This window comes from Aphelocoma coerulescens, chromosome 1A (genome assembly GCF_041296385.1).
Source record: "Aphelocoma coerulescens isolate FSJ_1873_10779 chromosome 1A, UR_Acoe_1.0, whole genome shotgun sequence".
NCBI classification, from domain to species: domain Eukaryota; kingdom Metazoa; phylum Chordata; class Aves; order Passeriformes; family Corvidae; genus Aphelocoma; species Aphelocoma coerulescens.
In genome coordinates this window covers 52476780-52495705 of record NC_091014.1, presented here as the reverse complement: position 1 = coordinate 52495705, position 18926 = coordinate 52476780, and the positions used below count along the sequence as shown (strand labels likewise).

Here is an 18926-nt window from a genome sequence, read left to right as displayed (position 1 = left end):
TTATCATTTGCTCCAGGATATCATGCAACCCCTTTTCCCAGTTCTCCACCAGATACCTCTCAAAGGGAAGCATTCAGGTGCCTTCACAGATTCTGGGTTTTGTTTGTGGTTTATGATTTTCCTGCTCCCACTCAGTGGCAGGGGAATGTACAGAAACAATGTTAATAATTTACCGCTGTGCCATTGCCTTGGACAAGGTTTACCAAAACATCCTCAGCTACTTTCTGGGGGAGACATTCGCTGAGTCCACCAGGACAGCTATTCCAGTACTGTTTCTTTGAGTTGCCTCCACAACACTGTGAGTCAGGCAGTCTTGGATGGGTATTACATGTGTTACTCACCCCAGCACTGATGTTTCTGCAGAATCTGTGGCCTCGTGGATCAGACCCTGGTTACAGTCTCCCACCTCTGGAAATGTGGACTCTTCTCAGATGCACTGAAGCTCCCAGAATGGTTTCTTAGCACACAGCTACTTCGCATGCAATTGGGTGCTGAATTTTTAGTTGAGTTTAGGGTTATGCTCACATATAGGATTTGTCGAGGTGTGGTTACACATTTATCATCAGTTAATGTGTGGATGCTTACTCCAGAATATGAATACTTCCAAGTGTGCCTACCATGGCATGCTGATGGGTGAGTAGAGATGCCTTCCTGGATTTGGGTGCTCGAGTACCAGAAGGCAAGGAGCTGCTCTCCCATGCAGCAGAGCTGTGAGCTAACACCCAGGACTCTCAAAGGAAAGCCATGGGGTCAGACACACAGTGAGCTCCCGGAGTTTCAGGAATGCGAGCCTTTATTTTCATAAATCATGACACGGTACGAGGAGGACACTTCCCATAGCTGGGTGGAAGTGGTGTGGAGTTAGAAGACCTATTGTAGCAGCACTGTGTTCTGCTGTAGCCCGAGCTGCTCCATGGTCTTGTCTCCTGGCTGCTCCTACCTGCAGCTTTCTTGTCTGGGAGAGACCTCCCTCGTGCCTCTTGCATTGACATTACTGTGGGCGCTGCTCTCCCCTGGCTCAGGTGCATCCCTGTGCTGCAAAGCAGCAGTGCCACCTCGGGGCACTTTCCAGAATTGGAAGTCTGCTAAAATACGGGACAGCGGTCACATTTTCACACTCCTGCAGTACCATTAGGTTCACGTTGCCCAGGAGAACTTCCTGAAATCTGAGCTACCCGCTGTGCTTTCTCAGCTTGTCGCGCTGCTTTAGGAAGTCTCTTCACGCCAAAACGCCTCTCCCAGGAAGCACCTTGGCGGCCATTTGGTATCAGCAGGTGAGGACCTGGGACAACTTGGTTTCCCTGGCAGCATAAACCTGCCTTGTGCTGAAGTGCACAGCTGTCCACAGCTGTGGCTGTTCCCTCAGCCGGGTTAGCTCTGAGAACAGGGTCACCGTGGCTGTTCCGGTTATTTAATACTTTGCACTCCAACCACTCCTGATACATTTGCTAGATTGCCGCTTGGATCGGCAGCAGCTGTCGTCAGGAATAAAATCTTTGTTAGTGGCAGGAAAAGTCAGGAAATTTTGTTTGAAGTTTAGAAGGTAAGAGGCTGTGAGCACTGGCTTACACTCTGCCTAGAGCTGCCATTAAGGTCAAGGTTTTCCTTTCACTTAAAAAATTTAATTTAAAAAAAGTATTTAAAAATATTAATTTAAAAATACCTGTTTTCCAGGTATTTCATGTGGGGCTGTACTAGTACTTGATAGCAAACCAGCACCACATCTGAAGAACACAGCCAAAATAACCACAATCACACATCTGTGTTACAATCCCCTTCTGTTACAGGACCTCTTATGTACTGCACTGATACAGACTGTTACACAAACAGCAAACTGTGTGGTTTATCATTTGGATGCCATCAATAAGCATGCAGACAGCTGAACAGAACAGAATGAGCCAGACATTTTAGGCAGTGCTACATAATCCTCACCAATATCCCCTCTGAAGCTCCAGAGGAACCCAGCCATGAAGTCTACTTCTTAGTCTACTGCTTTTTTCTCCTTCTTTCCCTTTTGAAAGTAGTATCAAGGCAGTCAGGGAAAGACTTTTTCCCACATTAAAACTCTTGTTGGGCATCTTCTTCAACAGCAGATGTCAGACATTTCATATGTGCACACTTAGATGAACAAGGGCTGAACAAAACCTGTGCTGACAGAACATTTTCATTCACTTCGTCCAAGCTGTGTCAAGCCTCAGGAGCATGGTTTTAAATACTGTGGTACCTACAGAAGAAAAATTTTCCCAAACTTAAATAGGAGTATTGTCTGTGGCCAGTTTGAGCAAAGGGCAGTGGCCACCACTACTTCCAGTAGCAGCACCTGGCACAAATAGCTTGGGCAATTCCTCACACTGCACTTCCCACGTGGGACCAGAGTGAAGATGATGACTTCTGGTCAGCTGCATTGGCTGGGTAGTTGTGTGGGCACACGCAGTCAAACAGGAAAATGTGTTGTATTTCTTTTTATTGTAATAGAAAAAAACCCACAAGTAAATCAAAACATCACTTTCTGCCTAAAGACATTATTAACATTTTTTAAATGGCACGGGGGAACCTCAGCAATACAAGACAGAATAGTAAGTGTGGGCAAAAGGGTTCTGTTCCCTGTCAGGAACAGAAGTTCAGTTTCCCTGCCCCTTTGTCCATCAGCTGGCTGAAGTTTGTCACCTATATATACACTTACACTTCTCACTCTAGTTTATTTTCGGCTGAGTGAGTGGAACATTGAGGGCACAGTCCTGCAATTTACACATAACCATCTTTGGAGAAACAGGTTTCCTAAGAGTCCTACAGGGTACAGGGGTCTCGTTACCCAGTAAGACCAAGCAAAGAGGGTTCCCTCTTCCAGTTCTTCTGCCACAAAACACAAGAGTAGGTCCCGAGCCCAGGAGACCCCCAGGAGCTCCTTGACTATTGCAAACAATGTATGGCTGAGTGAAATTTTACCCAGTGACCTTAAAGAAGGAGCATTATCTCTGCAAAAGGGCTGCTCAGGAGGGGAAAAGGCAGATTGCAAAATGCATGGGGTGAGTGTCTTCCTTTTCTTCCATGCCCCCTGAGAGGATGCAAAAAGTCCTGAAGTAGGCAGCCAAGCAGAAACTAAGCTCAGGACATCTGAAGTGGTGGACATACAGGGCATATCCTCATTGTGTAAGTGTGTGGGGCAGAAACCATGGCACCAGTGCTTCCATCACAGGCAGCTGTGCCTGAAGTGATAGTTTGCTGAAAGGCAAGCAAGCACAGCTGTGCTGCTTGCAGTACCAAATGAGTACAGCAAGATGTTGGGCTGCACTGTGTCAGCTTGAGTGTACCTGCTCAACTGAGGAAGCTCCAAGATCTCTAACATGATCTACAGCATTTTGTGGCACAGTCATGAAAGGCTGGTTACTCTTCACAAACATGATTGGGAAAAGACTGGAGACATTATCATACACTAAACAGGAAAACTAAGCTATGGCTTAGCAAAACCAAACACCAATCCTTCCTCCAGGAGCATCAAAAGGCATTCATAACTGACCTTCATAGATCGTTTTCTGCAAACAGGACATTTTGACGGGGAAAGATTGAAAGCTTTTGTATAGAGCCATCTGTACTAACTGCTACAGTTATCTCCAAGTCCAGTCCATCAAATGAAATACTTAAGAAGTTGATGGCACGAGCAGAGAATGACAAGGAAAAGAATCTGGGCTGCAGGGGCCACTGCTGTGCACTGAGAGCAGGTAAGCACAAAACAGCAGAATGGCCTGACAATCCCCTATTTCCATCCGTGCACTGGCTCCACAAGGTGCAGGGCAACAGAGTATTTGACAGTGACAAAATGGCAGTTTTCCTCTATTCCAACCCTTCAAAAATACGAACCGTTAAGAGTCCACACAGAGCAACAGTGTGAGAAATGTATCAATCTGCATTATTCTGGGAGAAAGAACCCAGCAGAGGAAAGACATCTCCTTTAGGTACGTACGAAGCTTACAGTGCAGGAAGTTTGAGATGCAGGACTGAACTTGCAGCAATACTTTTCACAACAAAGCACAGGACAAAGGGCTGTACATTTGCATAGATGCTTTTTTGGCAGCATCTGGGATGTGCAATCCCCATTTATGGAGCATCAGCAATGTTCTGGGGTTTTGTCTGATGTCTTTCTTATATTCCTTCCTAAATGTAACTGCTAAAAAACTGTTCAGGAAAGTAGTGTATATACATGCATGAAAAGAAAACATTGTGCCTATTTTTTCATTCCCCTGTTCTTTCCCACTGCAAGTAATTGCAAAGCTCTAGAAATCTTAAACTAGAAGATGCAGTATTGATACAATCAAAGGTTAACCTAAGGACAGGACTGCTCCTGCATGTACCCCAAGAAACTCAGTTGTTCCACAGAAAAGCTTAATTTTACTCCTCCTCATTTTCTTTACATTTGGGGAGACCTAACACTTATTTCTCTTAAGGAGAGCCCTGATGTGCTTGACTGTTTTGGAAAGGGCAGCACTATAAATGAAAGTTGGAACTCCTACTGGGTCTGCAATTGGATATTGAAGGCAGGATTGGTCCAACTGGTATTATCATGCAGTTGCCATGCTCCTCCCGCCTTACTGTACTGTAACTCTGGCTTTGCACGGGAAAAAAAAAACCAAACAAGAAAACACAGTTCTTATGCAAAGGTGAATAGTTAACAAGATTCTGTCTATCTGCTGATAAGCTTATATGTGAGAAAAGGAAACATTTCACTTCATTTTACTTTCACCTGAAATTTGTCTCTACCACTTCTGCTCATGAGATTCTGTTCTTTCAGCTGGTTCTTTCCCATAACTCTTGGATCTGGCATTACAAGGCTCTTGGTAACCTTCAGCTCCAGGCTCCCTCCCACAGCAAGTCCCACTGAATTTCAGCTTCTGAGTGTGACACTGACACATGGTTCAGTTTCATCACCTTTCCCACACACCTGTGCCACTGCAAGTATTCTAATCAGATGAGTTCAGCTCTTCCCCGAGCAAATGTCAGTGAAATACACAGACTAATCCTGGGACTCCTTCACTTCCTAGGCTACCAATACTTGCTCTGCTTTTTTTGCTACAGACTTTAGCAAATGCCCCCATAATAGAGGCAGTGACAAAAGAAAGAGATGCAAGTCTGCAAGGGATGGCCAGGACATCCCCTTATTTACTTCAAGTTGTGTAATGGGCCGTTGAATCCTCATGGAATGAATTTCCACTTACCAGCACAGGAGTTATGTAGAAAGTGTCAGCCTACTTGGACAAGACAGCCTTTATAAATTAGTATAATACTATTAGAAATTATGGCAATGTTTTTGGTAGCATTGTCTTACATGCACCCTGATAAATCCTCTCCCCAGGAAATTTTAAAACTTGTCTTGTAACTTCTTTAGAGTTAATTCTCATGAGAAATTATAAAATAGAAATCTGGTAGATTCATGTTTAAAAACAAGAGGCCTGGTGAGGCTGGGCACACTGGGTCACTCCTGTTAGCTCTGTCCATTATGTCTGCTGAAGGTATTTCCTCCGGGTGGCTGGATCTGGATGGAGTCCAGGAGGGGCCTTAAAGCTTGTCCAAAAGGTCTGAGAAGGTAAAGAAATAAACATCTCAAATAGTTTACTTGGTCAACAACTCCCATTTACCACTGAAGTGCACTCTCTTCCTAGAGTGCAATCAAACCAACATTCTAGAAGCAAATTTGAAGACTTCCACTACAAAGTAAAGCAAACTAATTTAACCTATTAGTTTACTGTTCAGTAACTAAGAAACTTAAACATGATTTTATATAAGCTAGTTCTGAGTCCTAACATGCCTAGACTGCTAATGTAATACTGTCTGAAACTAGCTCTCAGTGATTCATTCTACTTAAGTGTGCAAACAAAATCCCTGTTATGCAACTGCAGTATTCCATTAAATACATCAATATTGAGGCCTGCCAGAAGAATAGCCTCTAGCTTACTTAAAAGACAATGGTTCAACACTCACAGAATAATTTCTGTTGCAATCTGTAGCACCTGGTTTGTCTTTCAGTAAAACTCACTGTTACACACTTTATCTAATTTTGACAGATCTGAAGTGCTAGGAGTCCAGGGTAGAAGACACATGTCTCACAAATAATGTGCTGTACCACTGTTATGAGAAGTAAGACCTAAATGATGGAGCTCACATCATCCTACTGGGATCCTCACTAGCTGAGAGTTTAAAAAAAAATTAATCTGAATTACCAGGCAGGAATTCCTAATTTCCTTTTTTATTCATATCCTCTTTTTCTACCCAATCCTAGCTTTAAACTGCAGCATTAATTTTAAAATTGTATCCCCTCTGCCTCTTCACAAGTAAACTGACACCTCTGCTGCAATTATGGTGCTCAGGGAAGTGATTTGTAACAGACACTGGTTGCTCAAGAGGGAAAAAAAATCCCTTGCACTGTTTCCTAAAACTTTCCAAGCCTGTCTGGTCACATATAAGAGACCATCACAAAATAACCTGTTTAAGTTAAAGGCAGAAGAACAACCTTCTCCTCTCTTCTTCGGAACACCAGTGCCCGTTAGCACTTGTCATACAGTGTTGCAAGTGCTGATGTAAAGAAAATTGCATCCTCTCCTTAATCTTATGCTGGTTCTCAGACAGATCCATCAGAAACTGGTACTGCTGGCTCTGTCAAATGTTTAAGCGTTAGCATGAAGCAGCTACAGAGAGGAGGGGCATTCATACTCACGTGGCAAGGACTTCAGATGGAAGGTCAGTGATGTAGGAAGGGATTTTTTTTCCTGTCAGAAACTGTGCCACTTCATTACTGAAGGTGTTGCAGTTATGTTCAAAGAGGTTATAAGACTCTCCTCTGTGCCACAGAAAAGAAATTGAAATGTAAAAACACAGATTCAGCCATAGATCTTATGAGCAGAAAAACTTACACCCTTAGTGAAGAACATCTCCTTATATTAGCACTTCCTCCCCCCACCCCAAAGAATTCTGAGGCAAAAAGGTAAAATACAGACATCAATTTATCCTCAAATTCAATTGAATCAGGGTGGAAAATGACATCTCTCCACATCCCTGACTTTAATACAACCATTTTTGGGAGAATGAGTGAGGTCATGTTTCCTCAGTTAAAACCACAGCAGCAGTAACGAGAAATCACAGGAATTATTGACACCGAAAGATACCCAGAACACTAAATGTTATGGTTTCCTATTCTTGTGAGAAGTAGAGTAGACTTACAGTCAAGACCTTGCTTCTGCTCATGTGAAAGTTGGCAGCTTTACTACAGTGACTACCTATGACTCACAGGGCAAACTGCTATTTACTGAGAAATTTCATTTTCCCTGGTGATTCTCTCAAAAGCATTTCAGGCATTACTCGATTTTACAAAAAACAGTGTGAAAGACTTCCCAGAAGAATGCTTTCCCAGCCTAGCTTGAGGCTGGCACACCAGAGGGTTGCCTAGAAGGTAGCTCCTTGTGTATTGGTGCATCAGTTCCAGTCCACATTGGAAGAGCACCAAATGACAGAGTAAGCAGACAGAAGCTCTGTGAGCTGGATTGGTTTCATAATACCTTCCTCCATTCTGCACCTTTTTGGTATACAGGTTTTCCAGTACAAGCTGTTACTTACCGGAACATAGATTCCCCCAAAGAGGAAAGGTATTCCAGAAAAATTTCTTCAGTGACTTCAGTGTTCCCCAGATCAACAACTGTGTCTGGAGGGCCAAGAAGTGTCCCTCCCTGTAAAAATGAACAGCCAGAAGACAATGTCAAGTGATCAGGCTGAATTCTTTTGGAGGACTCTGCTGAATAAAGCTATCATGGTTTGTCCAGGCACAAAAGAAGGAACGTTTGGTATGTTTGTCAAGCAAAAAGCCCTGCTGGCCTCCTTTGTTCTGCACTCAAGAGAATGAGAAGGAACATGCAACTTCCATCTCAGCTGGTAAATTTGGCTCTTTGGGCTGAAAGCTCTAAGCTATGGTAAAATTCTGCTTTAGAAGCCTGTTTGTTTTACCTCTGTAAGAACAGAAAGGTCTGAAAAAACATCATGGTTTGGGGGCTTTTTCCCCTCTTAAAAAGTCTGCATGTAAAACTTAATGATACAGAATTGGACAAGGTGTCACTCTGGCAAAGCAGCTGCAAAACATGTTTCAGATAGAGAGACTCTACCAGAAGAAGCAACCCCCAACTTGTATTGAGTTGGGCTTAAACCCACTGTCCCTACTCCCTTACTCTCGGTACCCTGGGAAACCATGACAAGCAGCTGGCCTTAGCATCTGTCAGAATTTAGAAGTCTTTTGCTGATTTTCTAAAAGACAGTAACACAAGCAATTCTGATCAGGTAACCCTATAAAAAAAAAATCAGAATATTAAATTTAGCTTACAGGTGCACAGCTGGAGATTCCTCCACTGCCATAGAAGAATTCATCCTTATGGACTATTATGGAGGTGTGCCTGCCACAGAGAACAAAAAAAAAGTTGAAATAAAGGAAAAAAGTAAATACCCTAGCACATAAATCACTGATAAATTTATGAGCTCAAGGACATAATGAAGGGAATAACTGAAAGAAAAGGTCAATGTATTTCTGTGAGTGGGAACAGGATATGCTGGGACATGAATGGATATGGAAGCAATGATTACCAAGCCTACTGTAATTCTGCAAGCAGTTAGGAAAGAACAGGTTTAGCTGAGAGCCCAGGCATGAGCCTCTCTCAGCTAACGGGCTGAGGGTGAGGTCAGCCCTCAGAGACAGAACTAGCTCTGCTACCACACTGACAGACTTCTCACTGGCTGAGAAGCTGGTCAGACAACCACTGGAGATGCATCAATAGAGGGAAAAATGGATGGACAAGGGTTAAGGGGTTTTCTTGCCTCTAAAAAAAACCCAAACAAGCCCTCTTCACGTGATATCGAAATTCTTGGTATGAATTATAGCAAAGTGGGGGATATTTTGTAGATACTGCTCTTGTATGCCAGGAGACTTGATCCTGTAATACCTTCTTCCCACCTACTCTTCTACTCTCAGTCATGCCTGGAATTATAAGCCAAAGTGCTTGGGACAAGGACACTATCTTACCCTTGAAAAAGTGCACAGGTGCACAAAAACCCAACAACTACTAACAACACTCTTTTCCATGGAGTCCAATGAGCTTTGAACAAGAATGGTTTAACTGGCACCTGACTGTACATCGTCTTACCGCCAATCTGTATTCAGGAACAAAAAGTGCCTTGGTCTCTCTTCCACAACAAAATGTTCTTAAGATCTGAAGCATATATAATTGCATATTGAAAATACTTCCTACACCAGTGTTTTACCCATGCTATTCAATTTAAATCTAGTCACTTACCAGATGCCATCCAGCTGTTTCCCTGTATGCAGAGAAAAGAAGAGTTATTAGCAATGTATTTTCTAGATTTCAGCCTACTTTCTGTCAATCACTTAGGAACCACGCTTATTATTTCACCATGACAGCAACACCAAAGATTTAATCCAGAGCTGCTTCTAAAAAATCCAGAATGTCTCTCAAAAACTACTTCATCCACACCACTGTTGTACTTCTTCCCTCCTGGCAGGCAGAGGTGGCAATGCCATCCAATCCTGCTAGTGCTTACCTTCCTTTGGTGTTTTTCTACAGACCAAGAAAGAAAACATTTTCCCAAAATTAGGGTTTTCAATCAGGAGCAGAAGAGTTGAATTTGACAGATTTCATAACTGCAGGCAGCTGGCCAGCAGAGTGTATTCAGTTCTCTTTTTCAGTAACTGATGAGAGGTCTGACTTGAACATATGACCAGTGGTGGTAGCCTCTATAATCTATTCCATGGTTTCCTCCTTTCCCTCCCTCTTCCTGCCCTTAAAAATTAGTCTAAGTAGGGACTGATGTAGAAAAGTACACGGTTGAAATTTATACAAGTTATAAAACTGTGTGTTTTGCAGAACACAGCAGAGAAGACTTGCTTCAGGCACCTGATAATGTAATTGCATCTTAGAGAAAAGGTCCCTTTTAAAATGTGTTTCCATTTCCCTAGAAGCAGGAGACCTAAACCTCTCTGTTGTTCATGGCAGGATCTCAGGATTAAACCTCTTTCTAAAAGGTTACCAGCTTTTACTGCTCTAGGCTCAATTATTTTATCTATCATAACCTAAAGGCTTGGTCCCTGGTACCCTCCCTTTGGAAGCTTGTAGGCAGCCAGTGCATGCTGTGAGAGATGTGCTATAACTTTATTTCATGAACAAGGTGCACAACCCCCAAAAAGCAGATTTACTACAGAAAAACTGTGTGCATACCAGCATTTGGTGTTCTCTTGAACCCAAGCAGTAGACTGAGTACTCCTCTGCCACAAGAAAAAACAATCACTAACAGTTTTTTTCCACTCAAGTCTGAAGCAAAATAGGTACCTGCTTCAGACGAGGGTCACATGAGAGCAGAGGTGGGGAAAAGGCTGTTGTGACAACAGAGATAACAGCTGAAGTGAGCACACATAGTTTTGAAGCAGGTGGACTGATCTGTCACTCCCGTGGATCACAGCCCAGCAGCAACCACATTCCCTGTCAACCCATCGCACAGAAACGTAGGCTTGGACAGGATGAAGGCCAAAATAGTGGCAGCAGTGACAGATGCAGAACAGTGTGTTGCAGTATCTTAGCAGCATCTGCTGGCCCTTTAGCGTGTCCCACTGTTGTGCTTCTTGATCCTTTGGCCCTTGTTCCACACATTCCCCATGAGAGGTTTCATCTCGCACTCTAGAGCTGCCAGGACCCAGTGCCCTGCAGGCTCACCAGCAGTAGGGGTAGCAGGATATTGTGCACTGGCCTCTGGTTGGCTCTACCCTTTGGCTCTGCACAGTTAATGCTCTGTGTCTCTATTAACAAATTATTACACATGTGCTCACGACAAATAACTTCTTCACTCGAAACTTGAACTTTATCCTTCAGAGCAGAGAAACAAACCATTTCAAAGACAGCACATATTAGAATTGCACCTATTCTTTGCATGCTAAATTGAAAGAGAACATCTTAATATTTACTTTCACACACACCTGCAGCAAAAATAACAAAAGGCTTTCCAGAGAGCTGCCACTTTGTACCTAGATTCTGTATGCAGGTGAAAGAGTTATAGCAGACCTTGACCATGTCACAGGTGCTGCCAGGACCTGCTCGTGCACCTACAACACCTACTTGAAAAGATCATTGCAGCTAAGGCTACACATTGGGCTGCTCTAGCAAGGTTGAAGCCAGCAGCTCAAAGGAGGTGACTCTGTCTCCCTGTTTGACACTTGTGAGACCACTTTGGGAGTTCTGTGTCCACTTTTGGACCCCCACAGTCCAAAAGGCACTGACATACCAGGCTAGAGCACTTACTGTACTGAAGAGGAGCTGAGAAAACTGGTCTGTTCATCCTCAAGAAGAGAAGGCCAAGAGTCCATATTCCTGTCTACAAGTACCCAACAGGTATGGATGAAAGGGGACCCTTGCTCTACTCAGATAGGCACAGGGAAAGGCAACAGGTGCTAGCTGGAAAATGGGAAATTCACAATTCAGTAGGAAGCAGGGAAAAAATTTATCATGAAGGTGGTCAAACACTGGGGCAGGAGTCCAGAAAGCATATGGGATTTCAATCCTTGAAGATACTCAGAACTCTGCTGCCCAGGGCCCTGAAGAATCTGCTCTTGTGGGCTCTACCTTGAGCAGGATCTCCAGAGATCCCTTTTCACCGAAGTAATTGTCCGATTGTATGAACAAAACCCAAGCAGAATTCAGGAACTGGACTTTGCTTTGGACTGCAGTCCAATCTTTACTGCTACACATGAAGTCTGTAGCAGTCCAAAGGCAGCAACTGCCAAGGCAATAACAGAACAGCTTTTGGCAAGTGAAGCTGCCTATCTTCACAAGGCAGGTCTGTCTGAGGCTGCTCAGCTCAGGCAGTTTGTGCCAACACCAATTTGAAAATCTTAATGAAGCTGCAGACCCACTATTTTTCCTTGGCTCCCATAAGTCATTAACCAAGCTGGCACTGTGGAAAACACAAACCAGATCTGCAGCACTGCTGACAATAAGGCATCTGTGGTAGCTCTCCAGCCTGCTGCAGACAAAATAAAGTCCCTTTCTTCCACTGGTGGACTGTGCTTGGTCAGAGGCAGTGCAAGTGTCTCCAATGACAACACTGCTGGGGAATCCCATGCCTGAGAAACCTGCCATTATTGACCACATATGGATCACCCAGAGACATCCAAGACTGAGAACTTTTGGTAAGCTGGTGCAGTACCCCAGGCTACAGCTGGCTGTTGTAATTTCAACTCAAAATGAGCCACAGAGGGATAAATCAGTGGCCACCAGTTTCTGAGGAACTCAGGCAGCTCCCTTTCCTGCTGCTCAGCAAGAATCTCAGTGTTGCTTCTCTGTCATGTAAGAGGTTACATACAGACCTTAATGGACACAATCAGCTTCCTCCTGAAATTTTGCCTCTGATGGGGATCCTCCTCTATGACTCTTTTTGCCCTTTCTCCCAGACTCAGACACTGCACAGAACAGGTGACAGCTCACCACCGCTGCCACTCCTGATAAGCTCAGGTAGAGCAATCAGGGCAGCCTGCACTAAGTTATGTCTTGCCTTCTGCTCGACATTGCTCACTATACACAAAATATGTTGCCCAGAGCCTCTGAAGGCTTGATACACACAACAGCCCCAACAGCATGACCAAGCAAGGCTACAGGCTACAGCATTACTGTGAGTGCTAAGGCATAAGCTGTATCCAGGCCTTGCAGCAACACTTTCCAATAAAGCTGCTTCTGGCTGCACTGTCCAGCTTAAAATCCAGAAGCTCAAGCTTGCCATGAATCTCTCCAAATAATCCTACAGTGCAGTGGAGCTCACATCCCATAGTCAATTGAGTGGACTGGAAGAAGGGATTGCAAACACTATCCAGGCTACTGGCAGATATCGTCATGTTTCATGTTCTTCCACTCCTTGCCACAACACTCCAGACTCCTGTGGTCATTGCAATGTGGGTAGAACTGTGTGCTGGTACTGCCACCAAAACCAAGCCATTTTAGTCATTACCTGAAGCTGTCTATTACTATAGAGAGAAGTCTGATTCTCCAGTAATTTCCATTGGAGCTGCAAAAGCCTTTGCAGCCTTAAATTGTAGGCATTACCCTTCACTCGGTACCTACAGTAAAGCTAATCCAAAGGATGCACATGCTCATAATGCAGAACAGGAATGTCCTGATGAGATGGTGCTGTTTGGGGCACTACTGTATCTGAAGGGAGGGCATCAAGAGAATGGATCCAGGCTCTTCTCAGTGGTGCCAAGCAACAGGACAAGAGGCAATGGGCAGAAACTGATGCACAGGAAGAGCCATCTGGACATGAGAAGAAGTTCTTTACTGTACAGGTGATGACACACTGGAACAGACTGCCCAGAGCGGTTGTGGAGTTTCTCTCACTGGAGATATTCAAGAACCATCTGGACACAATCCTGTGCAATGTGCTCTAGGATGACTCTGCTTGAGCAGGGAGATTGGACCAGGTAACACATTGTGGTCCCTTCAAACTTTACCTTTTCTGTGATTCTGTTATCCAGGTAAAACAGGGAAACAGTAAGATGCTAACAACTTTAAATATTTCAAGGGTCAGGGGGCTGTTGAACAGGAAAGGTGGGTGCAAATTTAGATGTTTACACTTAATCACACAGCATTTCCTGGACGTGGCCAGGCTATCAGGTATCAGCTCTCCCACAGAAATTGCCTATGTGCCATCTCAGCCTGAAGTAAATGTGAAGCAAATCAGCTTAGTTTGATCTGCATCCATTCCAAGCTAATGCAAGTCAAGGTACCTTGTTTTTGTCACAGACCATAACCATAAACATGAAAAGCTATTGTGTTGTATTTGTGAGAGTTTAGGGTGATAGCCTGTCAGTCTTTGGAAACATGATCACTAAGTCTTTTGGGTGGTTTTTTGCTTCTTTTTGTTTGGGGATGGTTTTGTTTGTTTATTTACTTTTTTATTTTTCCCTTGCTGATGAGCTTCTGTGGCTCTTTCCTGAAAATACTCACTGGAACCTGGGGTAGACGCCAGTTCAGCATAAATCTGTGTGCTTAAGCATCTCTAAGATTCAACTTGTTTCAATAAGGCAGATTATAATCTGACACGTAAGCAAGTTTTTATATTTGCTATTTTATTTTCTTTATAACATTCATAGCTCAAATGCTTTCATGGTGTTTGGATGAGCCAGAAACGTGTGAGAAAAATATAACATTCAAATACGTTAAATAACTCCAGGACCCTCAGCTTAGTCACGGGAACATGGGGAACGAAGTAGTTAGATTAGTTTCTTGTAAAATCAATTCAGGAGACTGTAATTGTTTGGATACAGGGGTATTTTGAAAGAAGAAGCAAGCGCATATAATTTTAGAATATAATCAAACAGGATTACTTCCATACTTGGATTTATCTGGAAGGCCAAGCACAAGGGAGATTAGATGCTCACCAATCTTTTTTATCAGCAGAGTAATTTATTAACCTTGGGGGACAAACAATGTTGATTATTCCTGTGCATTTTAAATATCAAATCAAAATGGCATTTGTACATTAATCCAAATTATTTTACTGAAGAGCAGAAGAGTTCTGAGACATGAGGGAAAGAACTGTCTATGCAGATGGGCACTTAGTTTAGCCCATTTGGAGTTTAGGCCATCCAACCCTCAGTGCAAGATCTACACCTGCTTTTGAACTGTAAAGAAATAATAGGAAGCTCAGTATCTTTACCAATATATCTATGCTCTGCAGTGGATATGCAAGCCCCAGAAGACCATAAAAGATTCTTAAAAAAAAGTAGTGAACTGGTCTCCTGTGGAATCAAAAGTAATACAATTTGGTCAACCAGCATGTATATTTCTAGCAGTGCACTGCTTTGCATATTGTTGTAATTTCCTTAGGACAATCCATTAAGATTCCTGCCTTTTTTGAATTGAAAATTACTCTAATTAGGCAAGCACTGAGTCAAGCACTTTCTCCTATGTGCTACCCAGGGTGCTCAACCAAAGCAAAAAAAAACCTAGTGGAGAGGGAGGAACCTGCTTCAATTCCCTTCTCCTTGAGATGCCTAGGGAGACCCAGATGTAGGCTAGATTGGGGGAGGGTAACGCACGCGATTTTATTGAAATCCCTGGCAAATGCTGGGAGAAAAGCTGATAGAATATCACGCTGAAGCAATTCAAAACTGTTCAAAACAGACGGAGAAGAGGCAGAGAAATGTGCTGACCTGGGAAAATGGAACCAAGCAGAAGGCACCTCCTTTCAGTAGTTACCTTTTGCTCCAATTCCCTCTGGGCTATTAAGTCCCTACAGCTGAATGCACCACTTAAAAATTTCAACCAAAACATACTCCCAGTCCACTCAATGTTAATTTATACTATGCTGAGCCAAAGCCGCTGTGGTTAACCAAGCTCCCAGCTCATTCTGAGAGTCACAAAAGCAATACCCTCAGTTACAGGACAGGAAACTTTGAGAGCTGCGAGACATTTTTCTTTAAGCCTATGATGCAATAGGATTTTAATCTTCCTTAAAGACTTCTCTGCCTTTGGACATCTATTTAGAAATCTGCACTGCAAGCTGAACCATTCCCTTTTCCTCTTTACCCTCCACAGAATCAGGTGGATCATGTTTTCTGTCTCGACAACAGAAATCTTACTGCATTCAGGTTAACATTTCTAATTATTAGATCACGTAGCTGAACAGACAGATGTAGTCACAGACAGAGCGGGGGAGAGAGGACAAACAGTAGCTATTGAGAAGATGCATGTAGAGCAACATAAAAATTAAATGTGCTGCTTCTGATACCAAAGGCCAAATTGAACTACAGTTTTTGGTCATGTATACTTCAGAACAGAAATATTCCCTGAAAAATTACAGGAAACTTACGGAAAAGTAAGGAGAATAAAAGCAGTCTGGGTAGAAAAAGAGTAAACTTGCCAAGAAAAACAAAGATGTGCTCAAGGGACAAGGCTAAGTCACTCTAAAGCCTGCTATGAACTGTGCTAAACATCTCTCCCTTCCAGATTCATCATTCAACAACAGAGAGAACTGATGCTAAAAAAGTTAGTATAACATTTAGTCGTGAGAGCTGATCCTTGACAGCTTTGCTGACATAGACCACAATACCTCTGGATCCTATTAGCACAACACAAGACACAGTGCAGCGATGCTCTCGCAGTGGTCAGTCCCATAAGACAGGATTAATCTCCCTCTGGCAAGAGGACCTGACCTGCTGTTTTCAAGCCTGACAGAAATTGATTTTAGCACAATCAATTGCAGTATTTATTTTTTTTCTCTCTAAAATGTAACATATATTTCAATATAGGCGGTGTTACAGAATTATCACTCAAAGCAAAAGCATTGTTTCAAACTTGGCATCGATGAAAAGAGTAAGTAGAGATGCCAAATGTAAATCCTTTAAGAAATGCCTTCCTCTTTAATTTCTATGACTTTCCCATATGACCTACAGTTTATGAACATCACTAAAGAAAAAATTGCTGTTGACCATCTGAAAGTTGATATACAGAGAGATAGCAAGAGTTTTTTGTTGTTCTTCAAGGAAAAAGAAGTCTATACATGAGGTAAGAAGAGTATTCTCTTGATCACTTGTCTCTTAGGGAGGTTTCCAAAATCACCTGGAACAGAGCTGAATATCAATGCACAGAAGACACAGCATGAAGGAAGAAAGAAAGAAAGAAAGATTTGTTTTATGGACAATCGTGTCACTGGATCCATATAATCTCAAATATTCTGCAGTCTGCATTGTCACTGTGACCACGCGGGCCTAGTTGGCTGCATTCCACAAACACATCTGAACTCAGTTACCAGGCAGTGCTAGTGAGCAGCACTTCCCCTACTACCCAGAAGTATTCAGGTTTGTAAGCTTTCCTTTTCCTTGCTCAGAGTCCCAGAAATTTACCGCCAAACTATATCACAAGCACAAAGTTTTCAAGCTGTTGTTTGAATAGAATAGAAAGCACTAAAAACGAAGTCATGAACTACATGTTTTTATGTGGAAATTGTAGAAATTTATGGAATTGTGGAATTTATGTAGAAAGCTACAAGATCCCAAGATTGACTTTGTAGGTATGAAGTGAGCTAAAAAGCCTTTGCTTGATCTATGTGAAGATTGGCATGGAGATAATTATAGTAACAACCTATCTCTATTAAAGTCTTTGCTTGGACCAACACTTTGAAATAAGACTGGTTAAATTCTACTCAACTCGAACACAGGTAAATCATGCACCCATGTAATCTCAAGGTTTATAACTCTTAGCACATGATAAAACATAGCTATTCACCTAATAGGTGAAAAGTTACTTTCCTAAGGACTACAATAGAAACAACTCTGACTACATAAAAAGTTTTGAGGTTTTCTAGTGCAGGAAAAACACATCTCCCAAGGTTGTTGCTGCTGTCTGGCTAACAGAGCACAACACACATGATCTCTGTAATATTTTCTTCTCAACTCTGCAAACCTATCATTGACATGCATGAAACCTCAAGCTAAGAATTGTCTGAACTTTCATTTTAAGTCTGCAGGAAATCAGAGAATCTCCTCATAGGGCAGACGAGCAAAGTGAGTGCCAACAAACTGTAAAACAAGATTACACAGAGCCATCTGTTCAGACACTGAGCCCGTTGAGAAGTCTCATCTCACACAGACTGCTGGTCTGACACGGGCCAGAATCTACTCGTAACAGGTATAAACACTCTCTTGTTGCATTCCTAATTCATGCTTCCAAAACTTTAAGCAAAACCTGTTCCCTTTCCATCCCAAGTTTCAGGTTCGGTTGGAAACGCACACAATCTCGACGAGACATACAGCAGACTCCTACAAACTCTCTGAAGGAGAGGGCGGATGGCTGGCTGCACATCACCAGCCCAGCCCGGCCTCGCCACAACATGGAGCCGTTCGAACTCAGTAACCTCGTAAACAGCAGGCGCCTTTCTTCAGCTCAGCCTTCCTGCCACGGCGCCACAGCAGCCGGGGAGTCGGGAGCTGAGCTGTCCCTCACTTCAGGGGGCACCGGGAGCTGAGCTGTCCCTCACTTCAGGGGGCACCGGGAGCTGAGCTGTCCCTCACTTCAGCGGCCAGGGAACGCTGTCAATCTGCCGTTAGTAAATACCACTCGCACAGCGGCAACGGGCGGATGGGGGAGAAGAGGCTGGACCCAGAGCAGCTGGATCTGCCGCACTGGCAAAGCTCGTCCCGAAGACAGCGGCGACAGGAATCCTGCAGCCAAACCCCGCCGTGTTCCCACGCACCGGGTCCCCGAACCAGCCCCGCACATCCCAAGCCGTGCTGCGCCCGCCGGACACCGCCGCCGCTCGGTGCGCCCTGAGGGAGCCTTCCCCGGCGGGCCGCTCCTTCGGGAGAACGATACCGGGTGGGGATCGCCAACCCCGGGGCAGGAGGCGGCGACTTCGGCCCCGTTTGCCGGCGCGGCAAAGCTGGGCCGCTGCGGTCGGTGGTGGAACGCGAGCCCCCAGGAGGCGGCGGCTGGGGCGGCGTCGGTGCCCCCGCCGTGCTCTTACCCAGCATGAGGGGGCTGAGGCGCCGGGCCATGCCCTTGGACAGGTCGTACACATACAGCTTCACGGGGTGCAGCGCCAGCGGCTCCTCCATGGGGGCGCGGGCGCGGCCGCCGGGCGGCAGCCGGAGCCCTTGCAGACAAGGTTGAACGGCCCTTCCCTCCGGGAAACGGAGGGGAGCTGGAGGAAAGGGCGGCCCCGGTGCCGGTCCCCAGCGCAGCGGCACCAACCGTGAGGTGACAGACGGGGCGGAAGGGGCGACGCTGCCCGGGCGCATGCGCGGTAGCCCCGCGCCTGCCTGGCCGCCCCGTCACTACGCGACAGCGCCAGGGGGCGGAGCTGCAGCCGGGGGGCGGGGACGGACAAGTGCCCCGTCATTGGCT

General features: G+C 44.4%; 1 protein-coding gene across 1 annotated transcript; it reads right to left on the bottom strand.

Moving 5' to 3' along the window:
• Positions 1 to 5117: 5117 nt before the first annotated feature.
• Positions 5118 to 18838, bottom strand: DESI1 (desumoylating isopeptidase 1). The gene is made up of 6 exons (XM_069002679.1): positions 18547 to 18838; positions 9321 to 9342; positions 8357 to 8426; positions 7603 to 7712; positions 6707 to 6829; positions 5118 to 5570 (listed from the first exon to the last, which is right to left on the bottom strand). Exons 1-6 carry the CDS (start codon positions 18818 to 18820, stop codon positions 5477 to 5479), a joined length of 693 nt encoding a protein of 230 aa, XP_068858780.1. The 5' UTR covers positions 18821 to 18838; the 3' UTR covers positions 5118 to 5476.
• Positions 18839 to 18926: the final 88 nt, after the last annotated feature.